At 36.9% G+C, this 16129-nt stretch overlaps 1 protein-coding gene across 1 annotated transcript; it reads right to left on the minus strand.

Moving 5' to 3' along the window:
• Positions 1 to 5511: 5511 nt before the first annotated feature.
• On the minus strand, positions 5512 to 15894 carry LOC131902029 (low-density lipoprotein receptor-related protein 1B-like). Its single transcript, XM_059253074.1, has 4 exons — positions 15825 to 15894; positions 14139 to 14343; positions 6002 to 6167; positions 5512 to 5741 (listed from the first exon to the last, which is right to left on the minus strand). The coding sequence occupies exons 1-4, from the start codon at positions 15892 to 15894 to the stop codon at positions 5712 to 5714; spliced, it is 471 nt and encodes a 156-aa protein (XP_059109057.1). The 3' UTR covers positions 5512 to 5711.
• Between the last annotated feature and the right edge of the window lie 235 nt (positions 15895 to 16129).

Below are 16129 nucleotides of genomic sequence, written 5' to 3' on the forward strand. Positions count from 1 at the left end.
GAATACAGAATATTGATACAAATTTAAAGTTACTTTTATTACATTGTATATATGTTTCTACTCTTGTTAAAGGATTTTTGTATATCGATAAAAATTTAAGGTTATTTTTATTACAACATATTGTATGTATGTTTGTATTCTTGTTTAAGGTATTGTAACTGTGCAGTTTATTTTAAAATGTAAGGTAAAATTCTAGTTTTTGAAAGCTATTATTACAAACTATACAGGATAATCAGGAACATAGATTAATGGATAGTCATTTATAACATTCAAAATTACAGATATGTTAGGTATGTTTTCTAGGTTAAGCAGATATATTTTGGATAGATGGTCTTCAAATACCTCAAAGATCTATAGAACATGGCATTTAAAATGTTTTGTTAACAAAGTTTTTCATGACAATGAGACACATCTCTTCCTGGCAGCACAATTTACTTCAAATGCATTGGGCATTGTAGAAATTCCTTATGGAGTTTCATTGTGAAAAGGTTGGCCACTAGGCAAAGAAACTGTTCTTGCTTTTGACTGCTGACAATATGCTGTGCAGACTGGACATGCAGAACACACAGGAAAAAGACTGTTGAACTTTGCCAAAACAAAGCAGAACAGTCCTTTAAATTTCCTGCTTCACTAAAAAGTCTTCCAGATACTCTAGGCCTTTAGGCTGAAGATGGATGCTGCAATGTTATAGAGGAACATTGGGTGACTGTCCAGGCAGCCAGATGTCTCTGTTGTTGGGTAATATTACATCCTTCTGGGTCTCTGATTGGAGCTGAAGACTAGATAGTTATAGTTTCTGTTTTCCTTTCTTATGATAGAAAGTAAATTGGGTGTAAAATTTTGGATTCATTAAGATAGGATAGATAATGTATTATTTTCTTTGAATATGCTAAATACAAATGGCAGAATTCTGTGAATGTAATCCTTACTTGATACTTGTAATTATATATAGTCTTACTATGTTTAAGTTAAAACCCTTTCATTTTTATTTAGACAAAAAAGAGAAATGTTGGGGAATATTATTTCAGAGTGTGTTACTTTTATTTATGTTGCAATTGTTTAACTCTGTGAAAGCTGAGCTACTATACTTGTCCAAAATACTTGATGGTCTAATAAAGACAATAGAAGTAACATAAAAAATAAGCCACAAAAAATAGATATTACACAGAGAATCTGGATTGTGTTGTCTTTGGGATTTTTAACTGCAGAAAGACATTTTGTTGTAAAGGCTACTCAGTTAAACCAATATTTTAAAGGTATTTTGACTTCAAAACTTATGTCTAAGGATACATTGCTTTGGAAAAGAGGTTCCGCTTTTGTTTCCATATAAGATGAGAACCTGTGGATTGCTTCTAGGCTAATATGGTTTGATTGGCCAAGATGCCCTGAAAGGTCTCCGATGACACCATGGCCCAGATGATCCAACATCCAGAAAATCTTCAAGGCACCTGGCTCAGAGAATACAGTATCACAGACTACCCCAGTCAGGACTTGACCATAATTCTTAATTTCCTCAGGATTCCCATAAAATTGCCAGCACCCCCAACCAGCAGGAAGTAGTATGAGAAGCTATGCCCAAATTTCCAAAATAATGTTTATAAATGTTTATTTTATTTAAAGGGGTTGATTTTAAATACAATCTCTTTCTAAAGGAGAAAAGGGGATAGTATGGATATGATAGGATAAAAGGGTAGCTTATTGAATCTTCTTTTAAAGAGCAATAACTTGTTTGAAATGTTTTTCATGGCTATGGATTTTAATTCATTGATACAAATTTAAAGTTAATTTTTATACTGTATGTATATTTACTCTTATTTAAAGTATTTTGTTTGTGCAGCTCATTTGTAATTGTAATGTATAATTAAGAAATGCAGATTATTAGTCATCCGTGATAATCAAACTTATAGTAATGTTAGTAAAGTTTTCTAGGATACATAGATATATTTCAACTAGGTAGGTAATCTTCAAACATTTCTAAGACCTACAGAATATGGCATTTAAAATGTTTTAAAAACTTAGACTTTCTGGATAATGAGACATGTTTGATCCTGGCAGCACTGATTTACTTCAAAAAGGAAGATGGGCATCAAAGACACTCCATATGGAGTTTATATTCTTCTTGGCAAAAATAACCATTCGGGCAAGAAACTTCTCTTGCCTGGAATGCTGATAATATGTTATATAGACTGAACATGCAGGACCCATAGGAAGGTGACCACTGAACTTTGCAAGACGAGATAGTTCTTCAGGTTCCTTCTTTGCAGAAGAAACTGCCAGACATTCTGCAGGACACAGGGAGAAGCAACTGAGAAACTCAAAGCCTATAGGCTAAAGATGGATGCCCCAAAGTTACAGAGGAACTTTTTATGACTTTCCAGGCAGGCAGCTGTCTCTGTCATTTCCAGAATTTTGGAAGTTGCTTACAATGCATTTCTTGTTTACTTAGGTAATATTATATCCTTATGCAGTCTTTGATGTAGTTGAAGACTAGATAGTTATAATTTTACTTGGTTATGATAAAAGATAAATTAGATATGAAAATTTAGACTCACAAATATAGGACAGATAGAATGTTTTCTTTAGTTTTGCCAAATACACATAGACGAGATATTATAACTGTAATTCTTGCTTGATTACTGTTCTGTTATATGTAATTTTACTATGTTAAAGTTAAAATCTTTCTTTTTGATTAGACAGAAAAGGTGAAGTATTGTGAGATGTCTTTCTGTACACTGTGAATATGTGTTGCTCTGATTGGCGGATAAATAAAACACCAATTGGCCAGTAGTCAGACAGCAAGTACAGGCAGGGCAAGCAGACAAGGAGAATTCTGGGAAGAGGAAGGGCTAAATCAGGAGTTGCCAGCCAGACACAGAGGAAGCAAGATAACAAGACAAAACTGAGAAAAGGTACCAAGCCACGTGGCTAAATATAGTTAATAATTATGGGTTAATATAAGTGTAAGAGCTCATCAGTAATAAGCCTGAGCAAATGGCCATACAGTTATAATTAATATAAGCCTTTGTGTGTTTACTTGGGGGATGCAAGTGGGAGAGATTTGTCCTGACCACTGGCTGGGCAGGACACAGATAAACTTCTGACTACAAATTCCCTCCTTTACAATAACCAAATAGTGGCCACATTCTGTGTCTCTTTCTGCAAATAGTAAATTATTGCTTCACTGAAGCAGATGAACAGGGTAGATAATGATTACTGATTACTCTGTAATCCTCAAATGTGGAGGCAGGAGGCAGTAGAACATGTTCTGATCACTCAAAATGAATTAAATATTATTTAGGAAATAGCAAGTTGTCATTTTCTAAATGTAAATAAAGACTATATTTACCTGAGTCCTGAGAGAATACTTTAAATTTCATCCACAAAATAAAATATTCCCCATTGCATGCAAGTAAGGGAAGTCACACATAAATATTTTTATTTAAGTAAACCTGCTAAAAATATATTTCTCGCACCAAGTAAATCACCACTCCCTTTTCATGTATAAAAAAGTGCCACAATATCATGCCTTCTCATTCAGTAACTTTAAAAAGGTAACATTGATGTGTGGAAGTCTGTTGCTTTTGCATAGATCCACTTTAAGGGAGAGACTTGATGTAGTTCATAGACAAAGCCAGTTCTTATCATTATATATTTAGTAGCTCTAAACCTAAAAATCATAGTCCCTACTGAATAGTAAGAACTGTGGAGATAAAAGTACAGCTGGGTATCTTTGTAGTTATAAAAAAATCAAACTAATTTATTATGTGAATGCATTTCATACACACTCTTTGCTCTGATCCTTATGTTGAAGGAAGATTTAGAGGTGACTTCTGCATTATACCACTGACATTTTGTTGGTCAGAATCATGGTTTCCTGCTTATTCCGATTTATTTAGATTAGTGTATTTCTAAATACTTTTGAAGTGCAAAACAACTAGGGGTTGAACTTCTTCTAATGGGGTAGTGTGGTTCAGACTGTATAGGTGTGAAGGCAGCCAAGCTTGGCTGGAAAAGTATAGGCCAGGATGAGTAAAAATGACAGGACAAAGAAGGACAGACAATAAGAGAGCTGAGGCTGAGAAATTGAAAGGGACTGGGAAGAGAACTGGACTCGCTCAGACTGCAGTGGGAGGGTATATAAACTGTACACACGTACACATTTGGTAGAAGAAATCTCATTCAGAGAGAATGAAGGCTAAATACTACAGACAGAGATGGGACAGGATTTTCTCAGCCACAGAAACCATTGGTTTTAGTCAGCACCAAAACAAGGCAATATAATGTGAATTCAGAATAATGCTTACCATCTGAACCAAAAACAAGAAGGGCCAATGACAGAGAAAACCACCTAAGACAGACAAAAGAAGACATATCTCCTCTGCAGGTGAGATGGCATCATCTCAGAATTCTGTGCAAAACACTTAAAATAATAATAAAGGGACCTCAGTGGTGCTAGACTGAAAATCTCACAGGTTATGGCCCATGGAATGCAGAAGTGTAACAGGTTAAGCTGCCGCTTGCTGCTATGACAAATGATCATGGCATTCAAGATAAGAAATGTGAGCCATGGGATCAAAAAGTGCATGCAAGGACTGAACCTAAGTGCCCAGAGCATCACTATCATTGAACCAGCAGGTGGACTACAGGGGGAGAGAGTCATCACCTGTGACTCATGCTTTACCATGCAGCTCCCTGCAACCTCCCAATATGCTAGCCCATGTCTACAGGGTGACTCTGGGTCCTTGGTGTTTTCAGTTATAGTCTTTCTTTCCTTATTTATTTATTTTGACTTTTCGAGACAGGGCTTCTCTGTGTAGTTTTGGAGCCTGTCCTGGATCTTGCTCTGTAGACCAGGCTGGACTCGAACTCACTGAGATCCGCCTGGCTCTGCCTCCCAAGTGGGGATTAAAGGCGTGAGCCACCACCGCCCAGCCAGTCATAATCTTTAATAGGTTCCATATGGAAAGATATTTTAAAAATGTTCTTTAAATAGTTATTTTGCTTAGTCACTTGTGAATGTGTGTGTGTGTGTGTGTGTGAGAGAGAGAGAGAGAGAGAGAGAGAGAGAGAGAGAGAGAGAGAGAGAGAGAGAGAGAGAGAGAGAGAGAGAGAGAGAATGTGCATGCAGGTACAAACATTAGCATGGGGACCTGTGGAAGCCAGAAAAAACGTCAGATCCTCTGAAGCTGCAGTTACAGGTGCTAGAAATTGAACTTGGGTCCTCCGTAAGACTTTTACATGCTCTTACCTGCTAAACTGATACTTCTTGTTAGTGTTATGTCAGTGATTCAAAATTTCAAGACAGTATAAAATCCTTAATTTCTAAGAATAATCTTCTAAAGGAAGAAATTTAAAAGCAGAAAAATCCCAAGCTAATTAATTGAAGGCTAGCACTACCAGAAACATAAAATAATTGTTAACTTACATCCTTTCTTTTACACTTGTACAATTCATGTGATAATGTTTCCAGGTGGTTGGCTTGTCCTAAGCACCTACCTTGTGGCTGTCGACTGGGATGGTATATCTGAAGGTCAAAGGGCTGTGCACTGGTCTTCTGAATCACACTGACATTCTGCCCTGTCCACTTGTTGGCTTTGGCCAGTGTGTTGGTCCTCCAGTCTGTCCAGTACACCTCACTCCCATACAAAGACACAGCAAAGGGATGTGACAGGTACTCATGTCCTCTGATAATTTCTATCATGTTTGTTCCATCATAGAAGGCTGAATAAATAGCATCTGACCTAGAGAAAGGGCAGCATACCAATGGTTTATCAACATCAGTGAAGGAGTCCAGTGATACACTTATGCAAATCAGACAACTGATAAAATAATTAAGTCTATGGACCTATATCTAATATTTTCCAAACAAAACACCAAGAACAACAACAACAAAAAACCAAAAATACTGATCGCAATACATGATATCCATATATTAGGATATTTGACAATACACTTAAGAAGCTGAGGAAAGCAAATGAAAACACAGGAAAATATTTTTAACCTGGCATCTGTCCAAACTATCCTTTTTTTCAAAGTGGTCCACAGTCAGTCCATTAGGCCATGCCCCAGTTTTCATGTCTTTATAGATGGTTTTCCTCCCAGCACCACTCATGGAGGCAGATTCAATGCGAGGGAAATTGGCATCCCAGTCTGTCCAGAAAAGAATTCTGAGGAAAAAGAAATAATGCCATTGTTTCACTCCATTTCCACTATTTGTCTCATGCCTACCACATGGGGAGAAGTTTCCTAAGTAAAAGTTGGAAGAGAAATGCCTGTATTATCTAACCCATTGGCTTCAAGTACATAGGAATAGGCATAGCATGGAAAGTCATGCAGATGGAATTGCAGCTTGTGAAATATTTTGAACAAAAGGTTGTAATGAGGAGCAGCAGGTGGTGAGTGTCCTACTTACAGAATCCTCTAAGAGGGTGAAGAGTGAGACAGCTTCAGGCTCAGGAAAGGACCAGGGCTCACAAGTGTAGTCAGAGAAGAGTGAGGAACACAAAGAGCAACAGGGAATCTAACAGCAAGGGAGCAGGGGGAACACCATCTGGGAACTCTTGGGGATTTTACCAGAGTCAATAATTATCAAATCGTGAGGATATTGTGAACAAAGACTCCTGAAAAGAAGCTGCAACTGCAGTGATGTGTGGAGATTGGAATGGTGCAGCTGATTGCCACATCTTGGGCTAGTTTTAGACTCCCAAGAACAGCCATTTCTTGCCAACTCTGTATCAGAACTAACACCCTGTAACTAATATACAAAAACCTTGGGGGTATCTTAACAGACCCCCAGCTTTCAATAACCCAAAACTAAGGATATTGTAATACACCATCTGATGACCTATAGAAAAGCTTGCTCCATGTTTTTATGCCTGTATCTTTGATGAATCCACCAATGTGTTTTAAACTTGCCTTGAGATACAACTTTCTTCGTTCTACAAACTACAAAACTTCATAAAACTGCTTAAACATTGGGAAATGGAGTGGGGGTTGTGTTCACTCAAAATGGCTCCAGAATAAACTATTGCTTATTGCCTTTAGAATGTGAGAGTTTTGTTTTTTACGTGAACAATGTTTCTCAGTAGCTCATAGTCATATTCTTTTTAAAAAAAAGAACGGCTTCTGGGTGTTTTCACAGATATGTTGATGGAAAGATTTCTACAAAAATGACCAAGTTGCTTGTTGTTTGGCCAGGGAAATATTTGATATTTGAGAAAGGATAACTACAAACAATATCACCCCAAGGGATAAGTCTTTGATAATTACTAAATCCGAGTAATAGGTGCAATTGAGTTTATCATGCAATTAGTTTTAGTTTATGTGTTTGATCATTTGCCTAACAAAAAGTTTTAAAATATAAATATCTCAAAATAAAATAAGTAAAAATATTAAAATGTAGTAGAGTACATATATAGAATATCCAACACGTATTTCTTAGTCTCTTTTTAAATTAAAGTACTTTAAAGAAAATAATGTTTTGAACGACAATGCTAATTATATAGAATAATGTCCATAGAGGATAATGTATTAAAATGGAAAAAATACACAAATTTTAAATTTTATGTATATTTGTGTTTTGCCTGCATTTATGTCTGTGTGAGGTTGTCAGGTCCACTGGAACTGGAGTTACAGACAGTTGTGAGCTGCCATGTGGGTGTTGGGAATTGAACCCAGGTCCTCTGGAAGAGCCATCTCTCCAGCCTCAGAATACACAATTTTTTTATTGTATTAAATAGAATATGGAACAAAGCATCATTACAATGGGGCTGATACACTTTTCAGTTGAGCAGTTGGAGAAGATAGAATGTTGTAGCCCTAGACCCTAACAATTTGTCTCAAGCTATCTCTACCCTACTAACTGTTTACTGCTTTCATTGGCAGTGTGAACCTGGGAGAACAGAGCCTAAAAATGAGGCCAACTAAAGTCTCATGCCATGGCCAACTTTATTCAGAGCTTCAGACAATATACTCTAAGGGCTGAGAAGTGTCACCTGAGGAAAGGGTACAATCACAAGGACAAGCAACATGTGACAAAAACATGTTTCTCCATAGAGGCACATGAATAACAGCAGCTGAAGTAAACTCACTCCTATCCACTATACCTTGGAGGAGCAAGGAAACACATTCCAAGAACAAGTCTGTGTTTTGAAGAAACTGAGATCACAAGATTTTTGTCTTGTTTTCTTCAGTATTCAGAATTCTCACGTTTCATTCGTGAACTGTGTTCTGACACTAACCATTTCTTGGCCTACCCTGTGTTGAGCCTGTCATTTTAACAAATTAAGAACAGATTAAGTCCTTTTGAAATGTGTTAACAAAAATCCTAGTTTTCCACCAATCAAAATTGAGTGTTGTCAGATGGCATCTCAGGCTTAAGGCAGAACTTGTCCTATCTTGATTAATTTGCCTAACTGATGTGTCCTCTGTCCTCTAATATATTTGACAAGTGTCATGATTTGTGGCTTCCTTTGTTGTTACTATAAAAAGTTTGTGAATGATCATTCACATTTTGCTCCAGAATTAGCCATCTCTTATTCTATTCCCTTTAAAGTGAAAGCTGGATTTTTTGTTGTTGTTATTTGTTTTCATTTTTTTCTGTTGTTGTTTCTATGTTTGTTTGTTTGTAGTTTTGAAGGGCATATCTTTAGGTTAACTTTAAAAGACACTATAAAGTATCAAATATGCTTCTAATAGAGAGCGAAGGATGGGGTAGATCAGAGTTAGATCTAACATGAGTGATACATGCCTTCATTTGGTCATTAAAAAGTAATGTGTGTGTGTGTGTGTGTGTGTGTGTGTGTGTGTGTGTGTGTGTATTTCCTCTGTAGTGAGTACTGTGGTATTAAAATTCCAGCAATTTTAGTGGGAAATTTTATCACTTTCTATAGAAGAGTATGTTCTAAAAATAGTTGCCTTCCAAGTGTTCTTAACCTTGCACAACACAGCTAACACAACTGACATTCATGGTTGATTTCATGGATCATTGATTCATAAAGTTCTCGGCCCTCTTTTGTAAATTTAACAAGGTGGTGTTATAACAACATCATTTTTTTGTATTTCTTTTTAAATGGTAAAAATGAGTTAACATTTCAGTGATTGCTTTAGTTCTCCAAGTACAGGAAGACTGGATTTTTTTTATAACTCAGGGATGCTCAGCCACAATTGCTTTTTAAAGAGAATCTATGGGCTACGTTTTTGCAGTTTCTGTTTTTAGATTAAGCTGGGCAATAGACCATGAACAACCTGGATTATTGTAGGTTAATCTGTCACATCAAGTTGGAAAAGGTGAAAGGAAAAAAATCTTTGCAAAAAAGAGGTTATCTGTGTCTTTTGAAGCTAACAATGGATAGAGATTACTATAATTTAGAGTATTCCCAGAGAAAATTTAATATAATTGTCTCACTAATGTTCACAATGGCTGGTTCTACTTTTGTCAATGGTGTGTTTACAGTAGAGATCAATTACTAGGTCATCTAAAAAGTAAATATGAACAACAGAGAAAGAAGCAAGTTGTCCCGTGGAAACCCAGCATGAGCATGGTAAAGCTCAAGAACCTTGGAGGACTCCACACATTCAAAATTGCCAGTCACTCCCCAGTAAGAAGCTTGGTGTTTCAGAGGTTCACATCCTCCTTCAGGGCGCTTCAGCAATAAGTTCGACTTAAAATCGAATGAAAGAAAAAGAGAAAAACGGCCATTCCCTAAGAGCCACCTGACCTTAGAACAGTGTGTTACTTACGAGACAAAGCAGTAACCCTGAACACTAGAAATGTGGGGTGAAGGAAGATGCGTTTTGTAACGTACAATGAAGGTCAGCTGTTGTGTGCCAGTAAAGGAAAACAGTTGTGAGAGCACTACTATTATTTGTCATCTATACAATGAGTCACAAAGGCTCCCTGGCTGCAGGAAGTTCACAGGAGACACGCATGTTCACAGGGCTGACGTTAGGACAACCATCAGTTTGTTTTCTCCGACACACTGGGCAAACTAAATGGCTAGTGATAAACCTGTCTTTTCATTTGCTGTTGCAAACAAAATGTATAGTATTTCTCATTAATTCTCCTTTTTCTGTGAAATCTGAGTACTTCAAGGTGGTATGTAAACAACCTGCTCACAGGCATGCATTTGTGGAACAAGCAATTCTTGGCCACCTTCCTATGCTCTAAGAGCTGTGATGAACTTCAGACTTAGAAACAAATTTTCTTGCCGTGAGAAAGCTTTTGATTTAATAGAAAATATAAAATTTTTTACTCAAAGCATAGTTCTCAACCAATCCAGGGAAGTTGTTCTAAAATAAAATGTCTAAAAATAAGTTTAAATTTTGGAGCTAATATCAATATAGGTTCAGAATTTCCTTGTATTTCATGAAAAGTTTGAGAAATAAGTGGTAATGTCTCTTTTAGATAACACTAAACATGATAAACTAAGTTTTAAGTAATTTTACTTACATTGTTGTTTTTTCTGATTGTTTTGACTTTGCAGCATGTTTGTGTATGTGAATGTGTGCAAGCGTATGTATATGTTCCTTCGTATATGTGGTATGTGTGAGTGTGTGATTATGCTGTATATACTTTGTGTATGAATGTATATATGTCTGTGTTTGTGTTATATATGCTGTGTATATGTGCACGTGTTTGTTTGTATATCCTGTGTGTAAGTATGAGTGTATATGTGTGTATGTGTTTGTATTGTATATGCTGTGTGTGTGAGATGGCATGTGTTTGTTTTTATAAGTGTGTGTGTATGAGTGTATATATGTGTATGTGTTTGTGTTGTATATGCTGTGTGTGTGAGATGGCATGTGTCTGTTTTTATAAGTGTGTGTGTAAATATGAGTGAGTTATATGTGTGTATGTGTTTGTATTGTGTATGCTGTGTGTGAGATGGCATGTGTATGTGTCTATGTTGTATATGTGTGCTTATTGTTCTTTTGTTTATAGTCTACCATACAAACACTCTAATCTTTAAAATAATCTCAGAGGGTTTCACTAAAATATGCAATAAAGCTAACACTATTTAAGCATTTGTATTAAAATGAACATGTAATTGCTATAGCTGCACTTTAAGGTGGTCAAATGAATTCACAAGCTAACCATTCCACTATTTTATTTAGTAACTTAAAGTAAAAATACTCCTTAATCTTGTGAGCCAAACCTTAGAGTTATCTCTCACAGGAGAAAGACTGAGAGAGCATCATCTGTACTTCTGTCACTTATGCCAGAAACAGTTTGAGACATGTTTTTCCTACCTGTTTTATTTTTATGTAGCTATTGTTTATTTATTTATTATTTACTTATTTAGTGCTGTGATTACATTAATTAACCTCACAATGTCCTAGCTGAACTTAGTGGAGTAGAGTATTCTTTCTGGAGGATTTTTACAACTACCCGCCCCCCATACACAGGGACCTCTTGGAGGAGTTTTATAGGTTCTGCTACATATGGGCTAGCCTTGTCTGTCAGCATCAGACTCTCCCAGGAACCTGTCAATAACTGAAATACTGTTTGGTGTTTTTACTTAAGTTTCTATATCCTTTGGAATTCTGTTTCATTTTCTTCTTTCAAGTTGGACATAATGAGGAAAGCAAGCAAACAAACCACTAACCACTAACCACAAAACAGAGACAAATAAAGACGCTTATCTTCCTTCCTGTCAATACAATGCTTAGGACATGAGATCTCTCTCAAACTGATTGACTGTACACACAGTCTCCACAGCGTCCATCCCTGCTTGTGTTGGCCTCTCTCTCACAATCTGTTCTTTGGGAAGTGTCTCATTTACTTCCTCATGATGGAATGGCTGCTACAGACGTATCTTCATCCAACATATCACTTTCTTTTCTGCAGAAAATTTCCCATGAAGATTTATTGTTTGTACAACTTAGGCAGGAATGATGGGCAAGAGTTTCATATCAATAGGTGTCACACTGGGAGCCATGAGCTGGAAGCTTTGTGGGTGCCAGAGAGAAGGTCACCAATCTGATTGCATTTGGGGAGCAGATTGTTGAAAAATAAGAGCCTTCCTCACTTAGCTTCACAGGCCTTTTTAGATGTGTTGTTATTACAGTAGCTAAAGAAGAAGGTATGCAAGGCAGACTGTAGTCTAGGGAATACACCTCCGGGCTAAAATAAACATTACCTCTCAGCTCATCCATCCCAGCTCTTCACAGTTTGAAAAAGAGCCAGAAATCTAGGGTTTCAAGAAAAATTTCCCAATATTTGAAAGTACTTGTGATGGATTCAAAACACATTTTACATCACATAGAAGACAAACGCTTTTGCTGGAGTTGTTAATATAGCATTCCTTCTCCAGGCAAGCTGCTCACACTTTAAATGTAGTGTCTAAGCTGGGGAAAAGAAAAACACCTCCAATCTATTGGTTTTTAAGCCAAATATGGGCAGGAAGCTCAACAAAATCAAGGTGTGGGTGGTTCTTCTCCTCTGCATCCCATTCAGCTTCCTACAGGCTCACACAACTCCAACTGATGATTCCTGAACTTTGAATTTAAGATATAGAGCCAAAAATAGCCCTTTGAAAATATTTTTCAGACTTGACAAAGCCTTCAGTTTACAAGCTCATTACCAGGGAAATAAACAATTCATAGGAATTCAAAGGTATTCTCTCATGTTGGCTGCATATTTACTTCCCATATATAATCCTGTTATGTGATATTTTGTTTGTGTTCTTACAAATAAAGCTTGCCTGGAGATCAGAGGGTGGAGCTAGTCACTAGTTAACCATAGAAGCTAAAGAGTGGTCGCTCATGCCTTCAATTCTAACACTCAGGAGCTGGAGACAGGAAGTGATAAGGCAAGGTGGAAGCAGGATCTCGGCCCTTTTGGTTGGAGGATCCAGAGAGGTAAGAAGTCACTGGTGGCTGCTCCTCTGTTTCTCTGATCTTTTCAGGTTAAGCTTTATTTGTCAGAACTCAAACAAAATGTCACACAACATAATTACTTATATTCAAGAGATAAAGCTGAATTCTAAGAGATCACACATTTCGTTTCTCCAGAGAGCAAGTGACTGTGAAGGAATTAGAACTCATGGCTTCTAAGTCTGCTGTTTTTCTTCTGCTGCTTGAAAAAATGAGCACACAGGGGACAAACCAGGCAATAGGCCAAGTCACTCAACATTTAACATTGTTTTCCAGAATCAGGTCTTTCGACTCTCCAAACTTCTCAATAGTCAGCATCTCACTGCTAGACTCCTTTAAGCCCATTTCAATTTTCTTTTCAATTGACTCCAACAACATACAAAATAAATAAAAGGTGAGTTGGTTAACATCTGCGACTATTCAGAACAAATACGGGCCCTGGAGTTTGTAGCCATTAGAAAAAATTACAGCATCTCTAGGGCAGAGCAAAGAGAAATTCATTAAATTACTGCTTTGGGAAAGAGCTGCAATTCTTTCCAGCAGTGCTTCCTGCCCATATTTAATAGGAAGATATATTCTGCCTCAGAAAATGTCTGAGTAAGGAACTCTGTAACCAAACTTCTGCCGATGTGCTCACATTTACTGCTCTGCTACTATGCTGGCACACACAGCTGCGCAGACGTGAGCATACCAATGTATAAAGTAAGCATTTTACCTCCTCACTTAGAATGGTCAGTTGGAGGAGCAGATCTACAAGGAGAACCTTTAAAAGTTGTAGCAGGAATCTTAAAGAGTCCTATTAATAAAATCAAACCTGAGGCCAGTTATTGGGGTGAACGCTGGAAAATCAGAGAGACGGAACAGGCCACAGCCACCTCACCTCGCCAGTTTCTCAGCTGGTCTTGTTTCCTCAGACTGGAAGCCTCTGTGTCCTCATATCCGAATGGCTCTCAGCTGAACTGTGCTGCTCAAAACCTAAAAGCTTAACCAGCAAAATGCTTCTAGTTTCTGGTCCTCACGCCTTCTATACCTTTCTGCTTTCTACCACCACTCCCTGGGATTAAAGGCATGAGTCACCATGCTTGACTGTATCATTGAACACATGGATTTCTGCCTCTGGAATGCTAGGATTAAAGGCATGTGCTACCACTGCCTATCCTAAGTATCTAGTGGCATTTCTGTTCTCTGACCCTAGATAAGTTTATTAGGGTACACAATATTTTGGGGAACACAATACCACTACAAAAAGTTCAGCTTCTTACCCATATCTTGGGTCCAGTGCAATGGCCCTGGGGTGCTCCATGGCTCCTGCTATCAGTGTAGCTCTCAGAGAACCATCAAGTTTAGATACTTCAATTTGGTCCAGATTGCTGTCTATCCAGTAAATGTTGCCTGCTATCCAGTCAACCGTCAGGCCTTCTGGAGTAGCCAAGCCATGTTCCACAACCACTTCTATGGCACTGACACCTGTTAAAAAAAAAAAAAAAAAAAAAAAGGAAGCCAACATGCATAGCCATTCAAGAAGGTACAGAAGACAAACCCATTGTGGCCACAGCCCAAAGCACATCAGCTTTGAAGGTCCTGGTGAAAAAAATAAAACCTAACAGAGAAAACAGATTTCAATATTTATAGTACCCGGTCTTCCCAACCAGAAATTTTCACTCTCACAAACTCTTCCAGGACTTTTGTAAAACAATGAAGTGACAGCAATATAAAGTTGTAAAACAGTTACTTCTTGTTTGGGGTTTTCCTGACAGAACAAGAGACTTACTAAAACAATGAAATATGGTGGGAAAAACTAGGCAATTTAATGAAAAGGTTGTCCTTCAAAGGGAGAAGTAAAGAGGAAAAGTCTACCTGCATTGACAAGCATTGTGCTTAATAACCACACCATTTTCTGTCTTTGGTTAGGCGTCTTAGGTAACTTCACTATTTGCATACATAACCTTAGCGAACATAAGTCCTACATCACACTAATCCTGTTTCCTGGGTCATGAGCCTGGTAGCAGGTCAAAAACATTTAAAATGGAAAGTTGTTATCATGGGCTGCATAAAAATCAGCAGTTGGGTAATGTCTGCCCAATTTCTTATTTATCCGCTACATAATTTCTTACAGAACTAAAAGAAATTCATTTCACAGCCGTTGTCTAATGTATATTCAGTGCACTTCATGACACTGTCAGTGGTTTCCATTATAAACTTTGTGTAGTTCACGAATCTGTTCTCTAAAGTCACAATTTTTAGTGACTACATGAACATAAGACATAAGAGGTACTTTTTATATTTTCACTATATTGTGTTTAAGCGCTACTAATTTTGAAATTGCAAAGGTGATTTCAAGAGAAATTAATAATTTGATAGCACTTAAAATTGTAAAACCACAAAAAAAACAACATTTATAAGTGAAGCATCACACAGCTTTATCTAAAACAGTACCTGTTGCTTATTAGACAGAAGAGATAAGTTTAATTATGGCAAAAAAGTAGTTCATATATTTGAAAAAACATTTTCATTACTTCTTTGAACTATGTTGAAATGTGTTATCCAAATAAAAATGAGCTACTATAACTCCCAAATCCAATTACTAGTAAATAGAAACCAATCATTTCTTTTTCTCATAGGAAACACATTTTCTTCTCCATAACTCTCAAAAAAATTCAAGGAAAGACAATAGATTGTCTGGGCCTGGCCACTTCTTGTTCCTAGCACATCTTCATATTGTAGTTAATCTTCTGTTTTTACACATACAGAGAGAACTCACAGTCAAAGATTAATCAAAATCTTTTCTGATATTATATATTAATATATATTAATATATATATTGCCTCTGTATATTCTGTCTTCCACAACATCTGTCCAATAAAGTAAACTTTGATTGAAGTGAAAATCAAGTGCTATGGTGTTTCTCAGTCCAGGAACAAATAGACTATAGTCTCCTTTATGCAGACCAATCCTTCGAATCTCATGGCGTATAGAAAAGATGATGAATGCCTCGAAAGGATCTGCAAGCAAATGCATTTTGACCAAATTTAGAAAATATTTAACTTGGTGTAAATAAAATGCTCTAGATAAAATTCAAATTATTATCTTTCTCATTGGATCTAAGGCCCACTCTGTTAGAAGGAAACCATATAAGCCATTGTTAAAATTATCTTGAACTTATAGCTAGAAAGGTGGTATGTCCTAGGTAAGTATCTGATTCTCTTATTTTGTTGAATAGACATAGTAAAATGACTCCTAATTTCTTATTGTT

This window comes from Peromyscus eremicus, unplaced genomic scaffold (assembly GCF_949786415.1).
Source record: "Peromyscus eremicus unplaced genomic scaffold, PerEre_H2_v1 PerEre#2#unplaced_1300, whole genome shotgun sequence".
NCBI lineage: Eukaryota > Metazoa > Chordata > Mammalia > Rodentia > Cricetidae > Peromyscus > Peromyscus eremicus.

Coding starts and splice junctions, on each gene's coding strand:
- LOC131902029 (XM_059253074.1), bottom strand. CDS start 15,894: ATGCATTTGCTTGCAGATCCTTTCGAGGCATTCATCATCTTTTCTATA. Junction 6,168..14,138: donor GCACTGGACCCAAGATATGG/GTAAGAAGCTGA, acceptor CTTTTTCCTCAG/AATTCTTTTCTGGACAGACT. Junction 5,742..6,001: donor ATAGTTTGGACAGATGCCAG/GTTAAAAATATT, acceptor CCCTTTCTCTAG/GTCAGATGCTATTTATTCAG.